The sequence below is a fragment of the Genypterus blacodes genome, unplaced genomic scaffold (genome assembly GCF_046128005.1).
Source record: "Genypterus blacodes isolate CSIRO-AG114 ecotype Tasmania unplaced genomic scaffold, CSIRO-AGI_Gbla_v1 ptg000392l_1, whole genome shotgun sequence".
In the NCBI taxonomy this organism is placed as follows: Eukaryota; Metazoa; Chordata; class Actinopteri; order Ophidiiformes; family Ophidiidae; genus Genypterus; species Genypterus blacodes.
This window is the reverse complement of record NW_027467170.1, coordinates 16,443-30,624: the sequence shown is the minus strand read 5'-3', so window position 1 is coordinate 30,624 and position 14,182 is coordinate 16,443. Positions and strand designations below refer to the sequence as shown.

The 14,182-nt window shown below is 45.9% G+C and overlaps 1 protein-coding gene across 1 annotated transcript; it reads left to right on the top strand.

Annotated features, from left to right (window-relative positions):
- The first annotated feature begins 1,747 nt into the window (after positions 1 to 1,747).
- Positions 1,748 to 12,815, top strand: cnstb (consortin, connexin sorting protein b). The gene is made up of 11 exons (XM_076138670.1): positions 1,748 to 1,908; positions 3,550 to 4,049; positions 5,069 to 5,178; positions 7,169 to 7,199; positions 7,980 to 8,066; positions 8,159 to 8,273; positions 8,844 to 8,865; positions 8,954 to 9,041; positions 9,229 to 9,533; positions 10,667 to 10,808; positions 11,156 to 12,815. The coding sequence occupies exons 2-11, from the start codon at positions 3,962 to 3,964 to the stop codon at positions 11,362 to 11,364; spliced, it is 1,197 nt and encodes a 398-aa protein (XP_075994785.1). The 5' UTR covers positions 1,748 to 1,908; positions 3,550 to 3,961; the 3' UTR covers positions 11,365 to 12,815.
- The last annotated feature ends 1,367 nt before the right edge of the window (positions 12,816 to 14,182 follow it).

Here is a 14,182-nt window from a genome sequence, read left to right as displayed (position 1 = left end):
TCCTTTGGTTTAGCTGAACTGGTCAATGTAAGGGTTTAATGTTTCCATCTCTCTCTTGAGTCATGTTTGAGTGTTGGAGAGGGGTTTCTGTGCGACCCCTGAAGCCATTATGTAAATAAATTGTGGTGCTGAAAACCAACTTTCTAGTCTTATGAACCTACTGTAAATACATGCACCTTCCAAAAATAACAAAATATTCTGGTTGGAGAAGAGAAGCCAAGATCTGTGAAGTTGCTGCCAAACACAAACACCAAAGTGTTGTGTTTTACTCTCCTAAGTGGGAGGTTGGTAAGCAATCAATAGACCAGCTCTAAAAGACATTAGCAAGTAATTGTGGGCAGAATAAAAAATGTGGATTCTACTTCCACTGTAATGGAGGAATAATTTCATTATGAGGGAATTACGTCATCCTCTTTGTCTAAACTCACCAAGACAATAACAGCAGGACACACTCGTGCATAGGAATCAATGCACAGTTTTTCTACAGAGATCAATGGATTAAAGTATTCAGGGATGACAACATACACACACTGTTTAGTGAAGCGTATCTATCAGCATGCTGGACATCTCTGTAAAGGCTCATGAGTGACCACAGCTTTATGTTCTGTGTTTGTCTCAAACACAAACTGGCAAACTGTGCATCTTTCACCTGCCAAAATTAAAATGATTACACTCGTATTCATTTCTGATTTGTGTCTCTGTGTAGATGCATGTAGTGATCAGACTGTGGGTGTGTGTGTGTGTGTGTGTTTGTGTGAGAGAGAGAGAGAAACAGACAGGAGGACAGAGTTTAGGCCCTTAAGCGGCCCATTATAAAGTCAGGCCCAGTACAGGAGAGACAGAAAAAACGATATTCTAAAGCACACACACACACTCACACACTCACACACACACACACACACACACACACACACACACACACACACACACACACACACACACACACACACACACACACACACAGACACACACAGACACAGACACACAGACACACACACACACACACACACACACACACACACACACACTTCCTTCCCTGACTTTGCCCTTCCTCTCTTTCTGCTCTACTTCCTCATCACTTAGCCTGAGCTGAAGTTCCACGAAGTCAGCAGCAGCAGCACAGAAGAGAAAAACAAGTTCTTCCTTACTGAGTGTGTGTGTGTGTGTGTGTGTGTGCGTGCGTTGTGGTTTAGAAGTGGGGATCAATGTGTGTGTGTGTGTGTGTGTGTGTGTAGAGAGGAGCAGTTCATTTCTAAGGCAATAACATTTTTCCCATATCAGTTTCCATCAACAGGGGGCGCTGAGGAAACAATTGGCAGAAAATTCTACTTAATATTAAGACATATTCTCGCATGATTTGGTTGGGCATAGATCACATTATGACACATTTGAGACTCAAAACAAACTGTGTGGGATTTGAGTACTCAGCCTTGAGTCTTGCAAAACAATGATTAGACCCACATCTCCCTATTGCGTAATCACAACAACACAAGGAAGAAGAACACTTGACTGTTAGTGAATCCTCTTCTCTTCTCCCATCATGACGCCTCCTCTCCTCTTCTCTCCTCTCCTCTCCTCTCTGCTCCACCTTACATAAGCCAGAAGATGGCAGCGTTGGCCACGTGGTTACACATAGATAAATAAATAAATAAATGAGGCAGAGATGTGCGTTTTCCAGATGAGGAGGGGAGGAGGAGGAGAAGGAGGAGGAGGAGGGGAAAAAAAATCCCCGGATCGGCTCGTAAACAACCAGCATGGAGGCGCAGAGAGCGTCTGTGCGCCGGAGCGGTGGCGGCGGCGGGTTGAGGTCTGTCCGGATCACGCACCGACGATAAACAACCGGAGCGCGTCAGGGTGAGTTAATGTCCACAACTGGAAACTACACAGGACACCGACTGACTGACACGCGTGAGTATAAACAGCTCTGCTCCCGGTACATGTACGTCTGCGTGGCGGTAACTTACACCGGATCATAAACCTGTATGATGCAGATGTGCGCATGCAGCGCGTCATGAGGATCCGGACCACAAAGCGCGACAACAACGCCAGAAACGGCTTTTATTTTCTCATACAGTGATATAATAATGTAAATAAAGCTATGTAGGGATATGACAGCAACATGAGAGCGATAAGAGAAAACAGAACCAGGATGAGGGCGCGAGAAAGAAACTACACGCTTCACTAATATGACAGGAGTGTTGTTGTGTTACTGTTGTGTTCATAGGCAGCTGAGAGACGTCAGCAGAATAACCCGTTTAATGAAGCGTAATGTGCGGTGGTGTGAGCGTGTAGTCACTTTGCACACACACACACACACACACACACACACACACACACACACACACACACACACACACACACACACGTGTGTTTCCTTTAACAGGCACCGACACATCTCTGTATACACATTAGTGTATCTAGGCTAGTGGTTCTCAATGTGTGGCCCGTGGACCACAGGTGGTACTCCCCTTAATGGTTGTGGACTGTGTGCATCTAACACATTTTGGACCACCTATACACAAAATGAATGTAGTGAGTTAAGCTTAGACAAAAGAGCATAGACCCTGTGTGGGACCGGAGGACTTAGGGAGTCCGCTTGGATCGGCCTGGGCACACACAGCTGAGACCCAGCAGCATTGGCACTGGACCCTACAGGGACCTAAGTGGGCCGATTATATTTCTGACCCAGTCTGACTCGGGTCCCGGGTTGAAAAAGAGAAGTAAACACTTCAACACCGCAGTCTAGAGGCAAAACCTCAAACTGTCACAGCTCTAAGTAGAATTCCCACAATCCTTCACCACAGCGCCTCAGCCAGCGTGAGATGATTCTATTTTACGCTATGATGGCTCCCAGCGTTGTGTGTAATGTATGTCACACTCCACGATGCAGAGTCCACAATGTTCACATGACTGCTAACGTACCGTACAGAATCAGACAGATCCTTCATGCCCCCGAGACCACTGAGGCTGCAAACACACACATTCATGAGGGGGAAATAGGAGTTTTTTCTCACTGCAGCATGTCAGCCATTGCTCACTCACGCATGCTTTATTAATGCAGAGAAAAAGCCTCAGTTTTCCCTTTGGAGACGCTGTAGAAACAAGGAGCCATGGCAGAGGAAACTAGTTTGTTTTGTATTTGTATTTCCTATGTTTTTACACAAAATGTGACAATATGACCAATATTTTTAGGCCTAAACCATGATGTCACTAAGCTAAAAGAGTTGCAGCAATGATGTCATGATGTGTCTGGAGCGCTCAGCAGTGAATCCTGGTGCTGGTTTGGTCCCAGGTGGTTTGTGTGAAGATCCTCCATCCCTGATAGAAGGATTTAGAGTAAAGGGTTAATAAATAGCTCCCTGTGTCTCTGTTTGTGATGTAACACAGCCATTACTAGTTAGCCTGAAGGGTCAGTCATGGTTCAGGCACAAAGACGACCCATTCAGCGGCCAGCACTGCCTCTCCTCTGTGCATCTCTGCTATGTGTCATCTGCAGAACTTCACCTCAGCCTATATGTAAGAAAAATGTGCTTTGCTTTTTCTTGACAGATTTATGCAGCAAAATGCAGGAATCTTCAGTAAGAGAGAGCGAAACAGCAGAGTAAACCAAACGGAGGACTGTGGAGAGTCTGCAGGAAGTTGGAATAACATCCTCCCCACTGGTGTCGCCCCGCCATCTCACACTATGGTGCACATTTCACGTCTCCTTTATCTCGGCCACCCAGGAGAGGCGATGGAGTCACATGCTCCCACCGGAATGATCTCAATCCAAACCTGCTGAAATCTTTTCTTGCCCCGGGGTCTTTTTCCCCCGCAGGATCACTAACCTGCACAAGTGATTCCCAGCGAGATCCAACCCCCCAAAAAAATAGAGCCATCTGGGACGGCCCACTGGAGGGTCTGATAGCAGCCTTTGGGGAACGCCGGCTCGGAGGAGAAGACGGCTGAGGCGACAGAGGAGATGGGCAACAAGAACAGCGGCCCAGCCAAGGGTCCGGACGCGGGGAGCGTGCAGAAAGAGGAGGGGGTGGCCACCGAGAGCGCCGCAGGTAAGACTCTACATCACCCTCGACAGCCATTATTGACCTTATAGCACATCTGGACACGGGGCATTATTCTGCAGGGGGAAGTGCTGATCCAGAGTCATCATCTGTGTGTGGATCATGATTATGACAATTTAACTGCACTCCACTGTGACCCAGATTATACTAAAGCTGTACGGAAGCCTGGGATCTTAATGGTTGACGCGTACAGAATGTTTGCATTATAAAGCTCCCGACCCCGGCAGCACTATTATGCAACAGTTGTTCCATAGAGCTCATACTGATGGATGCAGGCATGCAGGCTGACAAGCTGTCACCGATGGTTACCTGCTGAGGTGACAGCTTGTCTGTCAGTGGGCTTCACCATCCACGGTCTTTTGGATTAGGCACACACACACACACACACACACACACACACACACACACACAGGAAATACCAAAAGGCAAAGCTCAAATACACACTGAACACTTCCTCACCAACAAGGCTCTCTCCCCTGATCATTTCCCAGCATGCATCACTCCTTCAAGACACCTTGCTTCACCACTCATGGGAAATATAGTTTACAAACGCTTTATTTTTTGTTTTGTTGTAACTTTATTTACCAAAACAACACTGTAATTACTCTAGAATGCTCTACAGAAACTAAATAAACAGATTTTATATTTGATCTAATTCTAAAGAGAGTAGCTTGGCTGGAGCTAAACTACGTTCAATCCTGTAGCTTTCACTATTTCAAAATCAGCTCACCAAACACTGCATGGCTCTACACACGCAGCCACGCTCTCCACCCACAGACATTCAGATCCATGAACATGTGTATAAATATAAATCTATCCGGAGGAAAGCAGCATCCCTGCTCTACCTACTCAGCCTGATTCACAGGTGCAGCAGAGCGCAGTGCGGGGAGACTGCAGCAAAGAGCGCTGCAATTAGGATCCTACTGAAAACTGGAACATCACTGAAATGTCAGAATCTAGAGTGTGTGTGTGTGTGTGTGTGTGTGTGTTTGTCTGTGTGTTTGCAGAGGGCATCTCCAGAGATGGACCACCAGGGCCCAGCCCAGAGCTGCTGGCCTCCCTGCAGTCCCTTGGAGAAAACAGTGATTACACACTGCTGCCACAGTCCCTGCATCAGGTGCGTCAGTGTGTGTGTGTGTGTGTGTGTGTGTGATAAAGTGGGCAGAGCCAAACACAGGACAATTTTTTCCAAAAACCCAAAGGAATATGTACCTTTGTTTGGTCTAATAGGACAGCTGTGCATGTGTGTGTGTGTGTGTGTGTGTGTGTGTGTGTGTGTGTGTGTGTGTGTGTATGGTGGTGAATGTCATCCTGTGTACTTGCTGTGTGTTTCATCATCTGGTCTTCACCTGATTTCCTTCCGAGACAAACACAACAAACCCATACTAAACAAATCAAACCAGCGCCGTCGCCATGGCAGCTTAGCCAGCGTACGGAGATAAGCCTCCATTTGTCATCCAAATCCAGAGCAGTCGTGCTGGGATTTGAAATGGCAACCTTTTGCACTTCAGTTCACTTATCTAATCGTCTGTCTGCTGCCGCCTCCGATCTTAATTACAGTGCTCAACCAGACATGCTAATGAGAAGTGTGTGTGTGTGTGTGTGTGTGTGTGTGTGTGTGTAGGGTTGAAAGGGACAGAGCAGATCATTGCTTTAATGTCGTCCATGCTTTCTGCTGTGCACTGCAGTTTCCCTGCACAGCACTTAGACAGTCTGATGACTTCACCTCAGTCGTCCCAGCGCCTGGAGAAGCTGTAGTTTACTGTAGTTTACTTTGTTTCCCTGCCAACTCCAGTAATCACGGAACAAAGGCGTCGCTGTTTTCCGCTTCACATTGTGAGAAAGGAGAGGAGAGAGAGCTCATTTACTGAAAGCAGAGCTGTAACATGTCAGAGAGTGGGACGAAAGCTTCTGGCTCCGCTTACAGGGAAGTTACTGTAGGTTGTTACGCCACTTCATCAATCAGTTCAAGAATTAGACAAGTCATACATCAGGAGCTCAGCTGTGACCTGTAGGCCTTCACGTGTGAGCAGCCTGATCAGTGCAGGCCCATATTTGGTCATAGTGTGTCTCCTCTACTGCAACCTGCTCGTTCAGATAAATGAACATCTGTTGTTTGCTGGACGGCGACGGCGATGATCTGAAAATAGACCCTCTGCTCTTCTGTCTGTGTGTGATCTTCACTCACATCAGCCCGTAGATCTGATCCCATTAAAGCCAGTAGGAGGACCAGGACCTGCTTCCAGTCCTGTGTCTCTCCTGAGAGACGCTTGAAGGAGAAGACAGATGTCTCACTTTGATTGTTTACAGACAAGCCGACTTCAGAGCCAATGAGCTCCTCAGCTGTTTGCTCCATCACAGGAAGCAGATTAGAACTCTGAGTACCTGATCCTACAGAAACACACAGTCCTGATCTAAATTACAACTAAAAATGAGTCAGTAATATAATATATATGTTTGAAGGTGACTTAATATAGATACCAATACGTCTCCTAATGCAAATAACACATTAAAACGTTCAAAGTAACACAGGAAGTGGTTTCCTGACGCCCACACTGCCTGAGGACTTCAGTCTTTTTGATTTGGTTTGCGATTGTCTAATTAGATTCTTCACACAAAGTGAAACCTAAGCACTTTATAACGCTCTAGTCTTTACTCAGGATGTCTTAGGAATATAAATACAGCAGAAAGTCTTTTTAAATCTAGAAATCAGACAAGAAAAAGTCCAAAACCTTCCACATAGGAGAAAGAGATGCAAACATTGCGGCGGCTCTGCCTCGTTGCTGTGGCGATGATGAAGGTGACGTCCCCGGGGGGTGTGAGGCCCGTTAATCCGGATCATAAGGAGTTTCATGTGACTTTGTGTCTCACAGGTTTGTCTCTCACGCTCTCATGTGATGTGAATACCTGCGTGATGAAGAGCAGCTGAGTCTGGATGAAGTGAAGCAGAGGGGCTCTCACAGAGTTCCGCTGCGGTGTCATGCTCATTATGCTCTGTGGCTTCATGATTTAAAGGAACTACAAATATGTTCAAGCTGTTATTATTACTGTATTGGTGAGACTCTGACTGCTGTGTTGATCTGATCTCCTCTATGGTTCCTTTCCAGATGGCAGAGGCCCACCAGCTCAAACAGGACTGTATCCTTACAACAGCACAATTATTCCATTTGTCCCTTTTTATGTGCGGTGACATTTGCAGCTGAGTCATCACAGAGCCAGAGTGACACATGTGATCAGAACACACACATGGAAACGCTTCCATCTGGGATAGAGAAGCCATTACTCCAGCAGAGCAGATCTCAGGTTTAGGACAATGACTTGATGTTATGGCTGTTTGGTGTGTGTGTGTGTGTGTGTGTGTGTGTGTGTGTGTGTTCACTGCTCTTTAGCTTATGGGTGTTCCCCATCATTTGGCTCAATGCCCCCATGGGCTTGTCGTAGTAGTTTCCCTTGGCTCTGCCACTTAGAGCTTGTTTGTGCCGTTGCTCTGGCAACCTGTCCTGCAGCAGGGCGGATGGTGCGTATGTGTGTGTGTGTGTGTGAGTGTGAGTGGGGGGTAGAATGTGTCCTTTCCTCTCTGTGCTGCCATCTTTGATGCTATCTGACAAAGATTTGGCCTTTGGCTGATGAACAAACTGGATTAAACTAAGTGAGCCAGATTTCAGAACATTTTGAGAGCAGAACATCATATCTGTATCTGTGTTGGTTGTGGCTCAGCGTCTTTAACCCCTTCATCAACTGCTGGATCAAATTAAAAAGAGAACTAGAAAAAGAAGCGTGTACACTGTGACACCTTTAAAGATTAAAACAAAGTATTATTTTACTATTAAAAAGATTCAAAGTGGTGTTGATGTGCAGGTTGATGGGTCAGGATGTGTATTATTGCATGTTTACTTCTTTAACTGGTGATGCTGACAGACCAGTGGGCCATCCAGTTCATCCAGCTGGAGAAGATCTACCACCAGCGCCTGCTGTCCAACCTGGCCACCCTGCAGGAGAACTGGGGTACTGCACCATCAAACCTCAAACTGCGACTAGGATTCAGTGTATGTATGTGTGTGTGTTTATTATATTATTATTATTTTAAATGCTTCCAGAGAGTCAGTGGCAGGAGAAGCAGGAGGCTGAGGAGAGCAGCCTGTCCTCTGAGGCGGACAGTGTCTGTCAGGGACACATGGAGACACTCAGCCACATCTGCAGGACTCACAACAGGTACATGCTGCTAAATCCCATTAATGTCCGATTGGATGTTTATAGAAGTGGAATTTGGTTAAAAAACACTTTCCAGCATTTCTTTGTCAGTGAATGCCTGCAGGCTTTTAAGGTCCATAGATGTATAAACTGTGGAAAGTACCAGGCCACAACATTCCCCCATTTCCTCCCTTATACTCCCGTCGCTGTCAGACAGAAACCTCTTTGCTTCACTGTAAGCTTTCATCTGAAGAGTCTGAGGCGTCAGGCCGGCGTGTTGATAATGCATGAAGAGACACAGAGGTTACAGCAACACAAAGGTGGAAGACATTCAGGACACAGGCTCATATTTGTCCCACCTGTGCCGTGTCCCTCCTGGAATGTGTGGCCAGGCGTCTCAGCTGGAGACCAGATGCCAACGTCGTCTTGCCTCATACGCCTGCAGACGTTTAGTCTCATATATGAAGTGATCCCACCCTTAACCCTGTCTGACCTCTCTCTGATCTCTGTCCCTCCCTCCCTACTTAATGTGTCTTCCTGCTTAATTTGTCCTGCCTGCGTCTCGTCTGGCTGTGGGCTCCCTCCCTTCAGACTGTCCCTCAGTGAGGAGAAGGTAAGACATCTGAACACACTCCTTTAAATGACATCGCTTGGCCCCACTGAGTTTTGTAATTTATGTGACTTGTGTTTGATTTGAACAGAGGTCGTCTGATGCGATGCTGGAAGACGCTCAAGTCGCAGCAGAGCAACAGGACAACAGTCGGACGGTCCAACTCAACCACGGCAACGGTAAACGTCTTCAACCTCTGACTATTTATACATCATATAGGTCCTTCTTATTTATCACCATGACATAATCACCCAAAGTCTGGACCCTGGTGACCTCATCGGTGGCTGCAGCCGTGGATGTGCAGTATGATGATATACTATAAAGCCTGGCTGATATCCGTGCTCCTTTATCTCTTCCACTCTTCAGTCACCGAGCCTGAAACGCAGAGGAAGCAGGACGAGGAAGAAGAAGAACAAAGCATGAACCCAGAGTTGGAGCTCCCATCGTCAACCTTTTGCCTTCAGGAGGCCGGAGAGGAGAAGGGAGAAGAGGCAGGAGAGGAGGCGGGAGAGGAGGCAGGAGACGGGCACCACAAGATGTACGAGGAAGGGCAGGAAGGGGAGGAGCCGTGTGAGGAGTCGCCAGAGGAAGAGGAGATGAAGGTGGAGTGGCCCACAGGAGTCCCGCAGGCTTCAGACAAGGACCTGGCCAAGCTGTCGTACAATGAGGGGGTAGGAAGACACTTGCTCCCTGCTACTATCACCCTTCCTCCTTCCTTCCCTTCCTTCCTTCCTTCCCCTCTCACACACTTCTGCTCACATAGAATAGCTTTGTTTTGCTGCAACGGCCCACATCCTCTCAGACACGCCCACAGAGGATGGCTGAGGTCCCATGGTGAGATCATTATCGACCTTTAAAAGGACCCGCCCATGTTTTGTGGCGTGGCCCGACACATGGGACGTCTCTCCTGCCAAATGTCTTCACTTGTGCAGCTGGAACCCGAGTTCATGCTGAAGTGCTAAGTGTTTCAGGGGCCTGGATGCTGAAATCAGAGCTAAACAATCGCTACAAGCTAAAGGCATGGATTTCATGGGATTCTTATCAGGCTGTGGCTGTGATGTAACCCAGAGAGGAGGGATGATGAGGGTCTGTATGGGTGGGGCGCAGCGTTCAGCCTTCAAATGTAGCCCAGTCAGTTTGTAAAGGGTTTGGAGGTTAACATGTTCCCCCTTTACAGCTCCATGTAAGGATCCCACAGTGCTGCTCATGTGATCCCAGAGGGGTCAGACTAGATTTAAGAGCTGCAAACATGAGCCCACTCCCACCTAAAGCCAGAAATCACATCAGTGCAGATACTACAGGGGGGATGGAGGTGTAAATAAAGAACTAAAGTAAAGAGATATTGGGTTTATGGTCTGTAATCTGCAGAACGGAGCCTTTCAGATTCTGGTTGTCATGACAATTCAGGTTCCAGAACTGAATTTACAACTTCCACAGACTTAACGTGGCAAATTCTGAACCTGAAGTCCGACCTACTGACCTCCCACATGAGTTCACCTATAAACCAGGGCAGCAGATGAGGCTGGGAGCTTGAGCACTGACCCTGTTTCAGCTGCGAGCGCGTCGGTGTCGCTGCTCTGTGGTTTGTTTAGAGATTATGATCAGGTCAAAAGCTTTCTAATGCTCAGGGTGATGGCTTCCTCTTCACACTGCCCCCTGTTGACTGTAGAGTGTAACTGCAGGTCATTAGCACACGTGTTTTTACTTTATTTGGACCAAACAAACCTTAGAACTGATACCAAACTCTGGCAGGAGGTCAAACTTTTGAGGCCTGAACTTAATTTCCCTCATTCCCCTGTTCCAGAGTTCCTCTACAGACGGTCTGGTGTCCATTCTGAAGAGACGGAGAGCCTCACTGGATGGTCTGCCTCCCAGCGGCCCCAATGCTGATAAGAAAACCTCCACACGCAAAGTTCGCTTCTGTGAGCCGGAGGAATCAGACCAAGGTGAGCTAAAAGGCAAAGAGTTAGTTTGTAAAATGACTTCATGTGGCCGTGAGGATTTTAAATTTAATTATTTACCAAGCTGGTTCTCCGTCGTCTCTCTCTGCTCCACCCACACCTGAAGAAGACATGGAATCAGGTGTCTTACACTTGATTGAACTGTTGCTGCCTCGCCTGACTTGGCTGATCAGATGTCTGTAGAGCAGTGAGATAAGATACAGAACCCCAAAACTAAAAACTTTAAACTGAAGTCTTAAGTCCTGAACATGGAACCACACAGTTAGAATAATCAAAGTCTTCTTGAAACCACAACAAAGCTTGTAACCTGCTGCTGCTTGTGTGTAATGCAGATGATGTAGGCGGAGATTCTTGCCTGATCCTGTTGCTGCTGTGCGTGGTCACCGTGGTGATCAGCATCGGAGGCACCGCTCTGTACTGCACCCTGGTGGACACCTACTCCAACATTTGCACTGACTTCTCTCAGAACATCAACTTCTACGTCACCAACGTGCGGAGCGTCTTTGACGGGATCAGACAGTGGATGCCCGTCCAGACTTAACTCCTCCCACCTGCGTTTGAGACAAGAGTCTGTTGTTCAAGGCTCCATGCTGGATCATCTACAGTACAACTTCTTCTACAGTGAGTCGAGCCTCAGAGCAGGAACTCATTTTACAGGCAAACCACGTTGGACGTCGCCTCTCCTGGCTCATTTTCACTCTAAAGTTTGACCTAATGAACTCCCAGATTGACCTTAACATCACTAATCCGCTTCTTAAGGCGGGACGGAACAGTTAATGTCCCCTTTCCTTCCCTACAGAGGAAGCAGGTGACCTCTGTGCTGACATACTGTGTGTATGCGCTGCATGTAATGAGATGAATTAAAAACCATTAACTGCCATTTGAGTGGAAGTTTCAGATGAAGTTGGACCGCGTAGATCTCAGACCAGAGGGCTCGTTGCTCTGGAGACGCATCTATTTTAACAGGAAGTAGAATATCTGTGTAATAGTTTATGCCTGTGTGTGTTTTGTCCCACCAGCTCCCTTGTTAGCATTATACCTGTTTTTAAATGTTGTTTTTTTTAATGTCAGGTCTATTGCTACACTTTCTGTTTAGACACTTAGATCAGCAAATATGATACAGATTACAAGATAACTGGTGTTGTTACATGTTTTTAAAAGTAGGAGCAAGGAAAAAAACATTGATTATTGATCAGCCAGGCGTTTCAGCCAGGCGTTTGTACCACTCTTCATTCCTACATGCAAAGACAACCACTTCAGGAGGAGGAGAAGGATTTTATATGACGTTAACAAGTGGCCTCCCTACGAAGGAACAGCATCAGAACAGGGAACAGACAGTGTGTGTAGAGTCAGGACATGTTTAGAACAGAATAGATCAGTTGAGTCTACAATGTATCTGATTGTAGTTCTTTCTCAGTCGCTCCTCGAACTCAGGCTCAATCTCAACGTCATGTGTTCATGTCCGCTCTTTAATATGTAGCCAACCCTTGAGTTCAGAGACGTTGTGTTCTACCTCTGGATTTATGATCCAGCATCCCCTGTAGTATGTAAACATTTAGACAGTGAGATAAAGAGCGGACACAACTGGATCGTCTCCATGCTCACAACACTGCCCCCCCCCCCCCCCCCCCCCCCCCAACACTGGGCTAGCTTGTTGAAAAACAATAATTGGGTATTTGTTTGGGTAAACAAACTTAACTCCATATCTTTCCCTGAGTGTTCATACTTATTTATTCTTGGTGCTATGTAGCGTAAAGCCATATAGGCACAATGTGGATGTTTCCCTCTCCTGCATTAGGATCCTTGTGATTTCTCTACATGGGTTATTATGCTGTATTTGTATTTCCTGTCCGAGAGCAGAGCTTTGTGGACAGACAGTCGTGTTTCCTGGCTGGCACAAGTAACACAACATTGTTAAAATTGTAGAGAAACGACTTGTACATCTGTTGTTAAAATGGGCCAAATAAAATCGAGCATGTTCCTTTATGTGGATTCATGTTTACTCGTCTCTCCTTTGAGCAAACAGGCGTTGATTATGAAGTTGTTTTATTTTTTTATATTCATTTATATGTTTTAATTGCTATTGTTTATTTTATCATGTTGAATTCAGAAAGTTAGTTTACTTTACTTTAGTTAGTTACTGTGAATTAATATATTTTACCGTACATTTGCGTTGATCGCAGACCGGATATGTAATACTTGCTTTACGGCACAAGATGTCGCTGTAAATCTGCACGACAACGATTCAAAGCCGCAGACTCTGCATGGCGAAACGCAGAGCTACTAAACGCTACAGGGTAAATATGACGCAACGGTAAAACAACCATTTAATTCAAACATTTATCTGTAAGATCTATGCATGAATCCTCCACATATCACGTAGTTCCGCGTTGGGAAAAGCGAGGTGACTCCGTATGGAGCTGATGGCGGATGAATACAAACGATGCGGCAAATGCGGGATCCGAATCTGATCACTACTTTTAAATGGATTCCATGCAGGTGATTGACTTTGACACTTGACTGCAACGAAGAAGACACATTTTAGGAGTTCTTTTGTTGCTTTAACACATTTGGGATCGACGCGTTTGCGATTGTTTACCTTAATTAGGTAAATGTTTGGTGGTATGGAACATCGATACAATGGTGTCGTCAGAGGAAGTAGTCCCTTTACAGCCAAATCACGCCCCCTTCACCTGAGTGTGGATATCACAACTAAACGCCTATTTGTGTGAAAATCGGCCAGAATTACAAGATGGGTAGAAAGGAAAACAAAATGACTCAAATGCTCCAAAGTTCAACAGCTGGACATAATTATTCTAATAATCTATTGATATGTTGTGACACTTCACTGTACTAAACACACATTATTGTACTACAGCCATTTAAAATGTTGTTTCTCTTGTGTTTTACTTGGTAACAGTGATGCCTTTCTGTACACATTTCTTAGATCATTCTACGTTTTCGCACTAAAAGTAAAACCTTCTTACGCATAAATGAAGTGGATGAAGGAACTGCATCATAATAAAGTCTAATTGTGTGTAGCATGGCTGAATGTGATGTTTGTTTTGTAACAACCAGCTGTTAAACTACTTAACTATGCATAATAGACATAACGGTTATGGTTTGTTGGGTAATTAAGTTCAGATAAACCTGACTGTAGTGTACTGACTATTGACTGCTGCGTGTGTTGAGAGCCATTCTACACTAATTCCACCCCTTCAGATTGTTTTATCACCACAAACTAAAGAGGAATTATGCAAAGTGAGTTTATGCTTCAGTAAAACTGCAAACCAAGAAGCAGCTGCGTTTCTCTTTTCTCTCCTTAGGGGGCAGCAAAGACCTTCTAGACCGCAACTAGG